The sequence below is a fragment of the Pongo abelii genome, chromosome 6 (genome assembly GCF_028885655.2).
Source record: "Pongo abelii isolate AG06213 chromosome 6, NHGRI_mPonAbe1-v2.0_pri, whole genome shotgun sequence".
In the NCBI taxonomy this organism is placed as follows: Eukaryota; Metazoa; Chordata; class Mammalia; order Primates; family Hominidae; genus Pongo; species Pongo abelii.
The window spans coordinates 125881690-125897334 of NC_071991.2; the positions used below are offsets into that span (position 1 = coordinate 125881690).

The 15645-nt window shown below is 45.3% G+C and overlaps 1 protein-coding gene and 2 pseudogenes across 1 annotated transcript; 2 read left to right on the plus strand and 1 right to left on the minus strand.

Annotated features, from left to right (window-relative positions):
- Nucleotides 1-1345: 1345 nt before the first annotated feature.
- On the minus strand, nucleotides 1346-7836 carry LOC129060472 (large ribosomal subunit protein eL37-like; annotated as a pseudogene).
- Nucleotides 7788-8391, plus strand: LOC112134364 (small ubiquitin-related modifier 2-like). Its single transcript, XM_054559764.1, has one exon. The coding sequence runs from the start codon at nucleotides 7867-7869 to the stop codon at nucleotides 8146-8148; it is 282 nt and encodes a 93-aa protein (XP_054415739.1). The 5' UTR covers nucleotides 7788-7866; the 3' UTR covers nucleotides 8149-8391.
- Nucleotides 8392-12520: 4129 nt separating this feature from the next.
- LOC103889185 (protein capicua homolog) lies at nucleotides 12521-14395 on the plus strand (annotated as a pseudogene).
- Nucleotides 14396-15645: the final 1250 nt, after the last annotated feature.

The window sequence follows — 15645 nt, forward strand, 5'->3', positions numbered from 1 at the left end:
ATTGCTGCCCACACTATATTGAATAGACTACAGTGTGCTTCCTGCCACCATTTCTGTTTCTTTTCTGGATTAAACAGTCCTAATTAGAGACAAGCTAGGAACTAGGATGCAAATAGCATTTCCTAAAACTCCTAAACATGCCTGAATCAATCCCCATCTCTGTCCACACACAGGAGGTTGCATCTTGGTCCCCTGGAGCCACAGGCCAGGAGCCAACTTGGATGTCTCTTTGTTCCCTTTATGTAATAAAAATCAGAGTCTATTGATCTTTTCTAATCATAGACTATAGATTCTTTCCTTCCTCTTTGTCTTTGTTGCCCTTGCCCAAACTACAGTCAAATTCTGGAGGCACCAAAAATCTCAGTGGAGGCAGAAAAGATGAATAAGAGCTCAACAGACAAATAAAGGGTCATTTCAAGTTTTGAGAACAGTACAAGCAAGGCTCAGAGGCTTCCCATGACATGGTGCTCCGTGGAACAAAATGTAGCTCTGTATATAGGAACAGAGGCCCAACCAGAACCGTATGGCATGATAGCTGGGCACACAAACACGCGGCTACACTGCCTGGGTTTGAATTCCAGATCCATCACTTATTAGGAAGTTACTTAAATTCTGTGTGTCTCGATCCCTCATTTGCAAAATAGGATCATAATAGTGCCCACCTCTAAGTGTTGTTGGGAGGATTAAATGCTCTGATAGGTGGAGAGAACTTAGTATAGTGCTGGGGCATAGTAAGTACCCCATAGATAATACTGTTCCCAATTCATATGTAAGTGTTGGGGCAGCCCACCCTTCACCATTCAACTCCAACTCCACTTTGCACAGGAAGCTTTCTTCAATTAATCTGAAATGGCTGTCACACATCACCCCAATGTATTCACGCACTCTCATTTGTATCAATGTTTTGTTTTGGCTTTTGGGGTGTGTGTGTGTGTGTGTGTGTGTGTGTGTGTGTGTGTGTGTGTCACGGTCTCACTCCTGTCACCCAGGCTGGAGGACAGTGGCGCAATCATGGCTCACTGCAGCCTGGACTTCCTGGAGTCAGGTGATTTTCCCACCTCAGCCTCCTGAGTAGCTGGCACTATAGGCGCACACCACCACGCCTGACTAATTTTTATATTTTTTTTGTAGAGACAGGGTTTCGCCTTTGCCATGTTGCCCAGGCTGGGCTCAAACTCCTAGGCTCAAGCAATCTGCCCACCTCGGCCTCCCAAAGTGCTGGAATTACAGGCGTAATATTAATGTTTTTACAAACTTATTCTCCAACTCTGGGTTGGGGATTGTCATATCAACAGAGAGGGAAGCTTACTGCAGAAAATTAGGGAGTTGTTTTGTGACACAATGACTCAGTTATGCATTCAACTTTCGGTCAGCAAATATTTATTTATTTATTTTTAAAAACTAGAACACTTATCACATGACTAGTCATTGAAATTCTTAAGATGAACTGGATGCTGCAACAGCTACCCTCTTGGGTTTAGGTGTGTTCCTTTTCGGAATCTGTGCCTCAATCTGTGGCAAGCAATTTTTAGGTGTCTCATTCAACAAGTCCCAGTGGTATTTCGCCATTTAGCCTTGGCACCCAGTTACACTTCCTCTTGTGTTTGGCAGGGTAGCCACATTTGCCACAGGTCGTCTTCTGGAGGTGGTGGGCCTTAGAGCCACAGTGGTGGCACAACGTGTGTGTCTTACTGTGATGCTTTCCAAACAATGACATTCCCTTCATCATCTCGCTTCTGCAGCTGAGACCAAACAGACTGGAAGATAAGGCACTTCCACTACATCTGGTCAGCAAATATTTACTGAACACTTACTATGTGTCAGACACCATGTTCCTCATGGCTTCCCCTAAAGCTCCATGTAGGAAAATTAAGCATGAGGGTGATTGATTGAAGGGTCTCGGAAAAACAAACCTTTGTGGCTAACATCCCTTCTCCTGGCCACCTGCAAGATTTAGCACTGATTACCCATTTTCAAACCTCTTGTATTAATCTGTTCTCACACCACTATAAAGAACAGCTGGAGACTGTGTAATTTATAAAGAGGTTTAATTGACTCACAGTTCCTCATGGCTGCGGAGGCCTCAGGAAACTTACAATCATGGTGGAAGGGGAAGCAAACACATCCTTCTTCACGTCATGGCAGCAAGAAGAAGTGCGGGAGAAGCTCCTAAGAAAACCATCAGTTCTCATGAGAACTCACTCACTATCTTGAGAACAGCAGCATGGGGGTAACTGCCCCATGATTCAATTACCTCCCACCAGGTCCCTCTGAGGACACATGGGGATTATGGGAACTACAATTCAAGATGAGATTTGGGTGGGGACACAGCCAACCCATATAATCCCTCTTAAAAATAATGCATTCTATCTAGGCTGCTGTAGCGGTTCACACCTGTAATCCCAGTGCTTTGGGAGGCTGAGGTGGGAGGAACACTTGAGGCTAGGAGTTTGAGACCAGCCTGTGCAACCAAGCAAGACCCTGTCTCTACAAACAAAAAAAATTAATTAGCTGGGCACAGTGGTACGTACCTGTAGTTCCAGCTACTGGGAGTGGGGCAGGGTGCTGACTCAGGAGGATCACTTGAGCCCAGGAGGTTGAAGGTGCAGCAAGCTATGATTGCACCACTGCACTCCAGCTACAATATGTAGTTTTTTCAGATTGGCTTCTTTCACTGAGTAATATATTCTTAACATCCCTCCATGACTTTTCAAGGCTTATGGCTTAATTCTTCTCAGCACTGAATGTTCCATCGTCTGAATGTACTATAGTTCATCCTATAGTTCATCCATTCATGCACTAAAGGACATCTTGCTTCCGGGTTTCGGCAGTCCTGAATAAAGCCGCTATAAAACATTCCTGTACTAAAGGACATCTTGCTTGCTTCCAGGTTTCAGCAATCATGAATAAAGCTGCTATAAAACATTCCCGTACTGAAGGATATCTTGCTTCCAGGTTTCGACAGTCATGAATAAAGCTGCTGTAAAATCCATGTGCAGGCTTCGTGTGGTTTTCAGCTCCTTTGGGTAAACACCAAGGAGCACAACTGCTAGATCATAGGTTAAGAGTATGTTTAGGAAGAAACTTGCCAGAGTGGCTGTACCACTTTGCACTCCCACCAGCAGTGAATCAGAGCTGCTGCTGTTCAGCATGCTTTTTAGTATCTGTAGACTCTAGTGAGCTTGCAACTCATTCCTGATGTTGGTAATTTCAGGGTGTTTTTGTTTTTTTGTTTTTTTTTGGCTAGAGGTTTATCAATTTTATTGATCTCTCAAATCAGCTTTTAGCTTTATTTTCTCTGTTTTGTTTCATTCATTTCTGTTCTGGTATTTAATATTTCATTTCTGCCTCTTTGTCTAACTTGCTCTTTTTCTGTTAAGATGGAAGCTAAAGTCATTGAGACTTGTATCCTTTTCTAATATAGGTGCTTAATGCTATAAAACTTCCAAGTACTGCTTTAGCTGCATGCCACACACTGTTGTATTTTCATTTTTGGTCAGTTCAAAATAGCCTTTTGATTTTTTTCTCTGACCCATAAGGTATTGGGAAGTGTGCTAGTTTTTTATAATATTTGGAGATTTTTCCAAGTGTCTGTTATTGATTTCTATTCTACTTTGCATGACTTGAATTTCTATATGTATATCACACCTTGCTCAATATCCCAGAATATGGTCTATCTTGGTAAATGTTCCAAGTATTGTGTTGCTGGGTAGTGTCAATTAGGCCAAGATGGTTGTTTTTCTGTCTACTTGTTCTATCAATTATTGACAGGTGTGTTGAAATCTCTTACTACAATTGTGGATGGGTGTACTTCTTGCAGTTTTAACAGAACTTCAAAATAAAGGCCACAAAAACTGATAAACTGGGATTATTTCTTCTTGATAAGTTGAACCTTTTATTCATGAAATGACCCTCTATATCATCTATAGTAATATCCTCTGTGCTGAAATCTACTTTGTCTATCTTTTCAGCTGTCTTTCATATATCTTCTCATCCTTCTATTTTTAATGTATTCATAAAGTGAGTTTCTTATAGGCAGCATATAGTTGGATCTTGCATTTTTATCTAATCTGCCTTTTAACTGTGGCATTTACATTCATTACACTTAATGTGATTATTGACACTGTTGGATTTCAATCTACCATCTTGCTGCTCTTGTTTTCCATATGTACCATCCTGGCCTTTGAAGTCAAATGACAGATAAAATATTTAGGATGTGGTGCTTAAATTGTTTTGTGGTTCAGATAAAATATCTGAGTGCATCCCCTGCAATATGAGGCCATCTCTTCTCTTAAGATGTGGTTTGGGAGGAAAATTCACTTTATATTTCAGAATTTTTAGTATATGCAGGTGATTCCCAAATGTATTCTCTCTAATTGAGCTACGTCTTCCAAGAGTCTGACCTCTATATCCAACTGCCGGTTGAGCAGCTCTCCCTGGGTGCTGCACAGGCAACTTCGATGTCCAGTATCTAAGGTCACACAGCTCAAGCTAAGAAACTGGGACACGTCTTGAGAGGCAGAGGACTCTACCGAACCTACTGGGTCATCACCTGAGTCCAAGAGCATGCAACACACCTCAGACCAGAGGCCCCAATACAAGACAAAATATCCTAAATAATCAGAAGGATTCTTTATCATGTAGATTGTATCATAATTCATCAAAATAATTTTATAATAGTTAACTGCCATACTGTCTTATAAATGATGCCTTCTGAAGTTAAACATAATATAGATTCAGTTTTTTAAAATGATCTACTTACAACATACTAAACAAATAATAGAAGTTTTTTTTTTTTTTTAAAGCACTATCTCCTATGAAGTCTAAGAAAGGAAATCATGACAAGTTCCTGATCAGATAAAAACCACTGCATCATTAAAGGGGATTAAAAGGAGGCATAAATAAATCTGAATAGAAACATCCATTTTCCTGGGTTTTATCTTTCTGTACAAGCCCAATTCTAGGGTTAAAATGATACTCTGGTTTGCCTCTATAAGCAAGAAATTCCTTAACAGCAGCTCAAAAATGACCTTAATGTCTGGGTGAAACATATTTCTTCACCTGTGGACACTCAGAGCTCCCATCTCTGTCAGACACGTGTCACCTCTGCTAACACACCCAGGCATCTCCAGGAGGACAGGGAACTGTCATCCTCTCCAAGATGGCTCTGCTCCACCCAACCCAGGCTTTCCTAAGCCCAAAACTCCACACGGGAGGCAACGCCTGATGAAGCAACGTTCCCGCCACAGCATCCACCTTAACCTTCCAAATGCCACTGCTGTGAAGAGGAGCCATCGCAGATTGCCATGGCGACAGAGCCCTTCTGCCCCAGGGCATCCACTGCTCTCAGGCACTGTCCAACCGACACCTGGTATAGCCAATTGTTTTTCTGAAAAAAAGGTAGCAAGAAAAAAATACTGCCAATTACTGGCAAAACATGGAAATCCAGAGGAGATATGGAGCATTTAAGAATCCCGATACAATAGTCCCCTCTTATCCAAAGGTTAGTTTTCTGCTGTTTGTTATCTGCAGCACAGTACAATAAGATATTTTCTGACCGCAATCACAATTTGTATTATAGTATATTGATTTGTTTTTATAGAGAAAACAAACAGGCTGTTGGGCTACGGCAATCCGCCCACCTCAGCCTTCTCAGTGCTGGGATTACAGGCGGGAGCCACTGCGCAAACACGGTATGCTGTTCTAACTGTTCCGTTTCATTTGAGTTATTGTTGTGAACCTCTTACTGTGCCTAATTGATAAATTTTATCACAGGTCTCTCTCTAGAAAAAAATACAGTATATACAGGGTTTGTACTACCTGTGGTTTCTGGGGGGACCACTGTACTGCAGACTGAGAAGACCACCTCCAAGGTAGAAAATGAGTTCATCTGCCACACCCCCTCACTCAACCTTGTGGGCCTCTGCGCATTCTCCCAACATCACCGAGCACTCCTCACCCCAAAGGTCCACTGCTGGGATCCTCCTGACCCGTGGCATTTCATGAGCTGTGGCAGGTCTGATGAGTGAGTCTCTGACATATCTAGACAAAGGAGACTATTTAAAACCAATTCATGTTCATTATAGATCCAGATCTAGAGAAGAAAAATAAAATAAAATTTAGATAACGAATTTTAAGACTGAACAACACTTTGCATATTCTTCCACATATTGATTCTGTAAGGTCTCAAAGCAGAAACAGACCAATGCACTAGACTTACAGGGAAGCAGATTTCAACTTAGTTCATTCCACTTCAGATAGCTAAGGCAGGAGAAAGTGAGGTGCTATTCTGGGAAGAAACCTAAGCAGTGGCTGAATTTTGTTCATTGAATTTGACTGAATTAACTCTTTTCCAATTTTAGGGTTTAACAATTACATAACTCTCTCAATTCCTGGACTGTGTAGGTGACAGAGGAGCCCAGCAGCCTCTGGCTGACCCTCTGGAGACAGAAGGGCACACGGCTGCCATTTTCATCGATTCCTCATCGGCGGGGCAGTCAGGAAGTACACAGGCTGAATCACAGATGATCTTCAGGAACACAACTGGGTGACATGGCAAGTGCAGTGAACAACTCACTCTCCAACATGCGCCATCACTACGCTCAAAAGGAATCTATTCTCTTCTGTTCTCCTATTTACTTATTGCTTCAACTTATAGAACCCAAATGGATGTGTGCAGTGTTCACTAATATGAAAGACCCTCGATGAAAGTCGTAGGGAGCTGTGAGAGAATTTTCTGCAACGCTGCTATTGTCTCATAGCCTGTGTGTCCAATAAGGGAGCTACTGGCCACATGCAGCTATTGTACACTTGAAATGTGACTAGTGGCTACAGAATTAGCACAACTATGCATATAAGCATAACTAAGCAATAAGCATAACTAAGTTATCCTTAGAAGGATAACTCCATCACCCCAACTTATATTTTCTGGAACAAATTTCAGCTCTCATCTCACTGTGACCTACGGCACTGAAATTGCATCACCGCAATTTTAATACTTCCACAACATTGCCACCTCTTCTACCCAGAAGATGCACAGAAGTCCCTTTTTTTTTTTTTTTGAGACAGAGTCTCACTCTGTCACCAGGCTGGAGTGCAGTGGTACAATCTTTGCTTACTGCAACCTCTGCCTCCCAGGTTGAACCAATTCCCCTGCCTCAGCCTCCTGAGTAGCTGGGATTACAGGTGTGCACCACCACACCCAGCTAATTTTTTTTTGTATTTTTAGTAGAGATGGGGTTTCACCATGTTGGTCAGGCTGGTCTTGAACTCCTGACCTTGTGATCCGCCCACTTCATCCTCCCAAAGTGCTGGGATTACAGGCATGAGCCTCTGCGCTGGGCCCCAGAAATCCCTTTTAAACTACATTTTCAACACATGTATCACCTGAGATAGTGGGCGTGAACTCTTCTGGTGGAACGTTTGATGAAATTTCACAGTATACATTATTTATCAAAAAGCCCAAGTGGCTTTTTTTTTTTTTTCATTTCTGAGTGACACCAACCCACCACTAAAATAGAAATGACACACTACAATTTATGAGATTAGACTGCTGTTACATTATGCTATTTTATCAGACATAAACGAGTTTGAAATTACTGTTCTAAACTGAAGTAACTTATTTGCTGATTTTTAGGCCCGTTTTAATATTATTTAGGAGACATACATAAGCTGAAATTAAATTATGTGAATGGAATGAACTGAAATTCTGTAGTGCTTCCCTTGGCCATTTCTAACAAATTCCTATGGCTCGTAAGTCACAATCTATTCCGTATAATATTAGAAAGTACAAATAATGGTGTAAACAACTAAAATGCTCTATGACAATGAGCAGAGGTAGGAAAAACATACACTTCGGCGCTCGCCATGGCCGACGAAAAGCCCAAGGAAGGAGTCAAGTCGGAGAACAACGATCATATTAATTTGAAGGTGGCGGGGCAGGATGGTTCTGTGGTGCAGTTTAAGAGGCATACACCACTTAGTAAACTAATGAAAGCCTATTGTGAACAACGGGGATTGTCAATGAGGAGGATCAGATTCTGTTTCGACGGGCAACCAATCAATGAAACAGACACACCTGCACAGTTGGAAATGGAGGATGAAGATACAATTGATGTGTTCCAACAGCAGACGAGAGGTGTCTACTGAAAAAGGAACCTGCTTCTTTACTCCAGAACTCTGTTCTTTAAAGACCAACATGACATTCTCAATTAGAAAACTGCAATTTGGTTCCACCACATCCTGACTACTATCGTATAGTTTTCTCTATTCTTTCATTTCCCCCTTCCCCATTCCTTTATTGTACATAAAGTAGCTGGTATATGTGCACAAGCATATTGCATTTTTTTAAACTAAACAGCCAATGGTATGTTTTGATTGACATCAAGTGGAGATGGGATGGGGAAAAATACTGATTCTGCGAAAATACCCCCTTTCTCCATTAGTGGCATGCTCATTCAGCTCTTATCTTTATATTCCAGTAAGTTATTTTGCTCTCACTATTTTAACAAAAAAACAACAACACAAAAATCCTTGCATACCTCGTTCAATTGCAGAATTTTAATGTTTTTCATTTATCATTGTAAAACCAAGGACACTTTTATAACTTTTTTGTACGTAGCTGTTACATGTAGGGCAATCTGTCTTTAAGTAGGGATAAATTACTCTAAAACAAAAAAAAGAATCCTAGATAGTTTTCCCTTCAAGTCAAGCGTCTTGTTGTTTAAATAAACTCCTTGTTTAAAAAAAAAAAAAAAAGAAAGAAAGAAAAGAAACTCCACTGGTAACTTTCTGAGGAACTGCCAAAACTTCACTTTATAGTTTTGTAGGTTGCAAAAAAAAATCTGATGTCCAAGATCACCAGAGGAACAACACCTGTTCCCCCCTCCTATCCAACGGTCTCTCTCCTGGGTGCAGTGACTTACTTGCGGAGGAGGAATAAACACAAAAGAAGAAGAAAAAAGCAAGTCAAAGGACATAAATATGGGTGGGTAGATGTGGCTCCCTGTGACTTCTCTTATGGAGGTGTGCCCTACTTCACAGTCTTTTATACACAGACAGAAGATAGTCACCATTTTGGACTTTCTCTTTGTTCTGCTTTTTTGGTTTTTATTTTTACTTTTTCTTCCTTTCTTACTTCTTTGTACTGACTCATATTTCTCCACATTACAAATGTAATAAATTAACTAGATGCAATAAGAAACAGACTAAACAGGGCTGAAAGCAAATTAATGGCATGGAAGAAAGTATGATCTGGAGCCAGGTGTGGTGGCTTAGGACTGTAATCCCTGAGTAATCTCAAAAAAAAAAAAAAAAGAAAAAAAAGAAAAGAAAGTTTGTGATCTGAGAGACCAAAATAGACACCACTTTATCAACTAAGTTGCACTCAAAGCTTCAGAAAATGAAGTTACCTACGGGCAGAGGGTTCAGGGCCTGGCTGGCATGGCAAATGTCTAAATTTCTTTGGCTAAACTCCCTAACAATAGGAGCTATCAATTCTGATTTACAACCCAGACCACTACAACTCTGATTGGACAGAGGACGGGCCTCACAAACATTCTTTTCTGATAAGCTACTGCAGGCCTTTGGCCAGTTTCAGCAGCTTATAGAGGATTTGCACAAACTGTCTGTGTATCCTGTAGTTCACTTTTTGTTGTAAAGAGCCAAATTCCATCTCGTTTTAATGCTAAAACTCAGTCTCAAAGTAAATGTGGGATGTATGTGACATATGTGTTTACCCAATTCCCTTATAAATATGTATAGCATTTCCCTCAAACCTGCTGAATATGATATGGTTTGGTGATATGCTTTGGCTGTGTCCCCACCCAAATCTCATCTTGAATTGTAGTTCCCATAATCCTGACATGTGGTGGGAGGGACCTGGTGGGAGGTAATTGAATCATGAGGGTGTTATCTCCATGCTGTTCTGGTGATAGTGAGTGAGTTCTCACCAGATCTGATGGTTTTATAAGGGGCTTTCCCCTCATTGCTCAGCACTTCTCCTTGCTGCTGCCATGTGAAGAAGGACGTGTTTGCTTCCCCTTCTCTCATGATTGTAAGTTTCCTGAGGCCTCCCTAGCCCTGTGGAACTGTGAGGCAATTAAACTTCTTTCCTTTATAAATTGCCCAGTCTCGGGTATTTCTTCATAGCAGCATGAGAATAGACTAATACAATATGTATGATACTGGCCTTATGAGACTTAACTCTCAAGCTATCCTCCTCTTCTAAGAGAGTGCACTTCCAGCCACATCAGAGCCATAAGCCAAAAAAGAAAAAGAATTCTAAGCAATAATAATAAAGAGGTCAGCAAAAGGGAGTAGTGGGAGAGAGTGCAACAGGATGAAGTCCTCACAGACATTCTTGGAATTGGATATCTGCAGCAGTCTATCAAAGAGAAAGTTTTACCATGTACCAGGATATCAATGGATGCTGTAAAAGTGGAAATATGTGGTTAAAACGGAAAGAAACCAAAATATTCTTCTGCAATATACTAGGGATTGTAGAGCTGAAGAATATTAAAGGGCAGGGGACACTCTACCCTTCCCTCCGCTTGCCTGATGGCAGGACGGCAATTTACAAAGACAAAAGGTCTTCCTGCCTCCTCTCTGCCTTTCCCACCTAAAGACAGGATTTGCAGGGTTTGCTTATAAGCTCATAGGCAAAAGCGCCAGAGACTTTTCTCTTCCCATAGATTTACCTTCCGACATTTTCCCACCTTTTGGAAACCTGAAGATGCTCTCTTGTCACTATAGGATTTATGAGTCTTTGTTAAAATACTATTTAAGCAAGGCCCTTAAGCCACTGCCTTGAGAAAGAAATCCACTTGAACTGAGAAGCCTTTCCTGTATGATGGGTACAGCAATGACTCAATAAACTGTTTTTTTTTTTTTTTGACATGGAGTCTTGCTCTGTTGCCCAGCCTGGAGTGCAGAGGCACGATCTTGGCTCACTGCAACCTCTGCCTCCCAGGTCCAAGCGATTCTCCTGCCTCAGCCTCTTGAGTAGCTGGGATTACAGGCGCCTGCCACCACACCTGGCTACTTTCTGTATTTGTAGTAAAGATGGGGTTTCACCATGTTTTCCAGTCTGGTCTCAAACTCCTGACCTCAGGTGATTCACCCATCTCAGCCTCCCAAATTGCTAGGATTACAGGCATGAGCCACAGTGCCCAGCCAAACTTCTGCTGACTTTTATTTTTAGGAGGCTATTTCACCTAAGAACCTATGAGGGAAAGAAAATAAAATATATTTTCTCCCCTAGAAAACACAGAATCACTCTTAGAGTTGTGTGTGTGTGGCTGTGTGTGTATGTCTGTGTGTGTGCTGTGAAATATGCCCATTTAGTAGCTTTTATAACCATAATCATTTTTCTTAATGTTAAATGACTCTTTTGGGAATTAATATCTCTAGTAGTAAAAAAAAATTCTTTAATTTCACAAATATGTCATTTTCTGTTAACTTTTTAAGTAAAATAAAATTTAGTAATTTCTATTTTAAGAAGTATGTGTGAATACTCTCCCTTTCATCTCTGTATTACTCTAGCTACCTATCTATGTCTTTAAAAAATAAATAAATAAAAATAAAAAATAAAAAACAGGGTCTCACACTGTTGCTCAGGCTGGAGTGCAGTGGTGCAATCATGGCTCACTGCAGCTGTGACTTCCCGGGCTCAAGTGATCCTCCCACCTCAGCATCCCAGGTAGCTGGGACTACAGGTGCGTGCCACCATGCTCAGCTAATTTTTGCATTTTTTGTAGAGATGGTGTCTCATTATGTTACCCAGGCTGGTCTTGAACTCCTGGGCTCAAGCAATCCTGAAACCTTGGCCTCCCAGAGTGCTGGGATTATAGGCATGAGCCACCACTAGGTCTACTTTAAAAGAAATGCTTAACGGAGTTTTTCAAGTAAAAATGAAAGAAAGCAGCTGGGTGTGGTGGCTCATGCCTGTAATCCCAGCATTTTGGGAGGCCGAGGAGGGTGGATCACTTGAGGTCAGGAGGTCAAGACCAGCCAGGCCAACATGGCAAAAACCCACGCCTTCTAAAAATACAAAAAATTAGCCAGGTGTGGTGGCGGGTGCCTGTAATCCCAACTACTCAGGGGGCTGAGGCAGGAGAATCAATTAAACTATGAGGCGGAGGTTGCAGTGAGTCGAGATCACACCACTGCCCTCCAGCTTGGGCGACAGAACAACACTCTGTCTCAAAAAGAAAAAAAGGAATGCTAATTAATCACATGAAAGCATAAGAAAATATATAATATTCAGCTGTAAAGGTGCATATGCTTGGGAGGCTGAGGCCGGAGAATTGCTTGAACCCAGGAAGTGGAGGTTTCAGTGAGCTGAGATCGCACCACTGCACTCCAGCCTGCCAAACTGTATCTCAAAAAAACAAACAAACAAAAAAAAACTTGAGGCCTGGCCTCGTGCTCCCCTCCCATCCCCCCTTCCGTGGGTCCAAGCTGCCTTGGCTGAGGAGGGGGCTGAGGTGTGAGCCCCTCCCAGGAACCCCCTGCCCAGACCATGTACTTGGCCCACAGGCCCCTGATGTCTGCATCCAGCGAGGCCTCCGGTGGCGTCAGCATGTTTGTGTGGAGGAACGTGGGACCTTGCTCTGTGGCTGTGTTCTCCTGGTACTCTGTCCCCTTCCTGACCCCTCCCTGCAGCTGCGTGAGGCCCAGCAACCTGCCAGTCACTCAGTGGCCTCCAACCAGAGCAAAGAACCTGCCAAGTCAGCAGCTGTTGCTCCCGAGTGTCCACCAGGTGGGACAGGGAGTGCTGACCCTGGGCGGCCCCCTGGAGCCACCTGCCCTGAAAGCCCAGGGCCCAGAACCCCACACACTTTGGGGGTGGTGGAACCTGGTAAAAGGCCACCTCCCACCATGGAGGAGGAGCCCTGGGCCCCTCAGGGGAGTTCCTGCTGGATAGTGAGACAGAGAACGACCACGATGATGCTTTCCTCTCCATCATGTCTCCTGACACCCAGTTGCCTCAACCACTCAGATGATGTCAGGCCCAGTCCCTCAGCGCCCTGTGCAAGGAACAGGACTCATCTTCTGAGAAGGATGGACGCAGCCCCAACAAATGGGACAAGGACCACATCCGGTGGCCCATGAGTGGTGGTCATGATCTTCAGCAAGCGGCACCAGGCCCTGGCAGGGTGCACCAGGGTCACCCCAACCAGGATAACCGGACCATCAGCCAGATCCTGAGCGAGCGGTGGTACACCCTAGGGCCCAATGAGACGCAGAAGTACCACGACCTGGCCTTCCAGGTGAAGGTGGCCCAGTTGCAACAAGGACTGAAAGAAGTCCAGCTCAGATGCCAAGCCCACAAGCCAGGGGCTAGCAGGAGCGTACAAGGGCTCGTGGGAGCGGAGCATATCAGAGACGGGCACTGCCACTGCCCCTGGGGTGTCCTCTGAACTCCTGTCAGTTGCAGCCCAGACACTCCAGAGTTCGGATACCAAGGACCAGCTTCTGTGGGGCAGAACGGCTGCACACAGTCAGGGAACCTGGATCAGCCTGGCCCAAGCCTTCTCCCACAGGGGGGTACACAGCCTGGACGGCAGGGAAATGGACCGTCAGGCACTACAGGAACTGACACAGGTGGTGTCTGGCACTGCATCTTACTCTGCCCCAAAGCCTTCTACTCAATATGGAGCTCCAGGCCACTTTGCAGCCCCTGGTGAGGGAGGTGACCAGTGGGCAGCTCTGCTGCTGCCCATCTGAGCTGCTCATTCCCAGCACATGACCAGTGAGGACACAGCGAGTGACGAGAAGCACATGGTCATCCATGAGGAGGAGGGGGTGATGATGTCATTGCTGATGACGGCTTTAGCACCACTGACACTGATCTCAAGTTCAAGGAGTGGGTGACCGACTGAGAGTGGGGACAGCTCTGGGGAGGAGCCAGAGGGCAACAACGGCTTTGGTGGGAAGGTATTTGCACCTGTCATTCCTTCCTCCTTTACTCCTGCCACCCCTTGCTGGATTCTGAGCCCCCAGGGTCCCCCGATCCATCTGCAGTTTTTGGCAAAGTCTATGGTCCCACCCCGTCCTCCTCCTACACATACTCAGATGCTTCCTCCTCAACCTTGGCACCCACCTCCTTCTTACTGGGCCCAGGAGCCTTCAAAGCCCAGGAGTCTGGTCAGGGCAGCAGAGCGGGCCCCCTACGGCCCCTACCCCTGGGGATGGGGACCCAGGCACGCCTTCCAAGGTGACCTGTTTCCTCCCAATGGATCCTGCCACCTTCTGGTACAAGAGACCTGAAAGTGTGGGTGACCTGGAGCTACCAGGCCCCTCAGTCATCGCGGTCCCTCCCAACACTAAGGCTTTCCTAGTCAGGAGCTGGGCTGAGCCACCCGGGGGGCAGAGCCTGAAGAGGAGAAACTGACTGGGCATTGGGGGTTGGGGCAGAGGGAACTCCACGGACAGGGATCCTGCACTGGAGGACCCCACCACGCCCAAATGCAAGATGAGAAGATGCTCTAGCTGCAGCCCAAAGCCCAACACCCCCAAGTGTGCCATGTGTGATGGGGACAGCTTCCCCTTTGCCTGTACAGGTGGAGAAGCCGAGGACGGGCTCAGGGAACCGGAGACCGAGAAGGCGCTGTCCTCTTCACTGCATGCGCCCTGGACCAGTGCCGGCCCTGATCATGCAGCTCTTCCAGGCCCACTGCTTCTTCCTGTCCACTAGGCCACAGCTGCTCTCCAGGCCCACTATGCACGCATCTTCCCCTCCATGGTTTGTTCTGCCCCTGCCCTGACTCCCAGCCCTGCGGGGGTCCTGACCCCACCTCACCCGGCTCAGACTCTGACGCTGCCCTGGCTGCCCCACCACTGCCTCTGCCCGAGTCACGTGAGGCTGAGAGTAGGGGCAAGGGCAGCAGTGGTGCCAGTTGGGGGGCGGTCCAGTGGGAGAAGGCTCAGCCTCGTGGGCTGCTCCATGGGACTGATGACTGCATGATCTTCTGGGCACCTCACGGATCTTCAACTGCAGGTGAAACAGATGCTGCTGGTGGGTGCAGGGCCGCTGGGAGCCGCTACATGGGTCCCAGAGGCTGGACTGGGGCAGGTGCCAACTGAAGCTGCTGGGGCAGCATGGGCAGGATGTTCTGCACACAAACCTTGGAGAAGAAGATGTGTGCATAGCGGGTCCACTGCTGCTGCCCCTGCCCTGACTCCCAGCCCTGCCTGACCCCACCTCACCCTGCTCAGGCTCTGGTGCAACCCTGGCTGCCCTGCCACTGCCTCTGCCCCAGAGTTGGGGCCTCCACAGCCTGGCTGGAAGGGGACACCCCAGCCCTGCCTCAACACCTGGGTCTCTCCATAACTACCACAGGCACGTGGGCGACCCCAAAGAAGATCCCAGGACTCACAGTACCCCCTGAGAACATGGACAGTATGTGGGGGTAGCAATGGAGGGCAAGATGGTTATCTTCTCCCGGGTAAAGCCATTTAATCCTTTCAGAATAAGGCCTGCTTCTCTTTTTTTATTATTATTATTTTTTTTTTTGAGACGGAGTCTTGCTCTGTCGCCCAGACTGGAGTGCAGTGGTGTGATCTTGGCTCACTGCAACCTCTTCCTGCCGGGTTCATGCCATTCTCCTGCCTCAGCCTTCCGGGTAGCTGGGATTACAGGTG

Coding starts and splice junctions, on each gene's coding strand:
- LOC112134364 (XM_054559764.1), top strand. CDS start 7,867: ATGGCCGACGAAAAGCCCAAGGAAGGAGTCAAGTCGGAGAACAACGAT.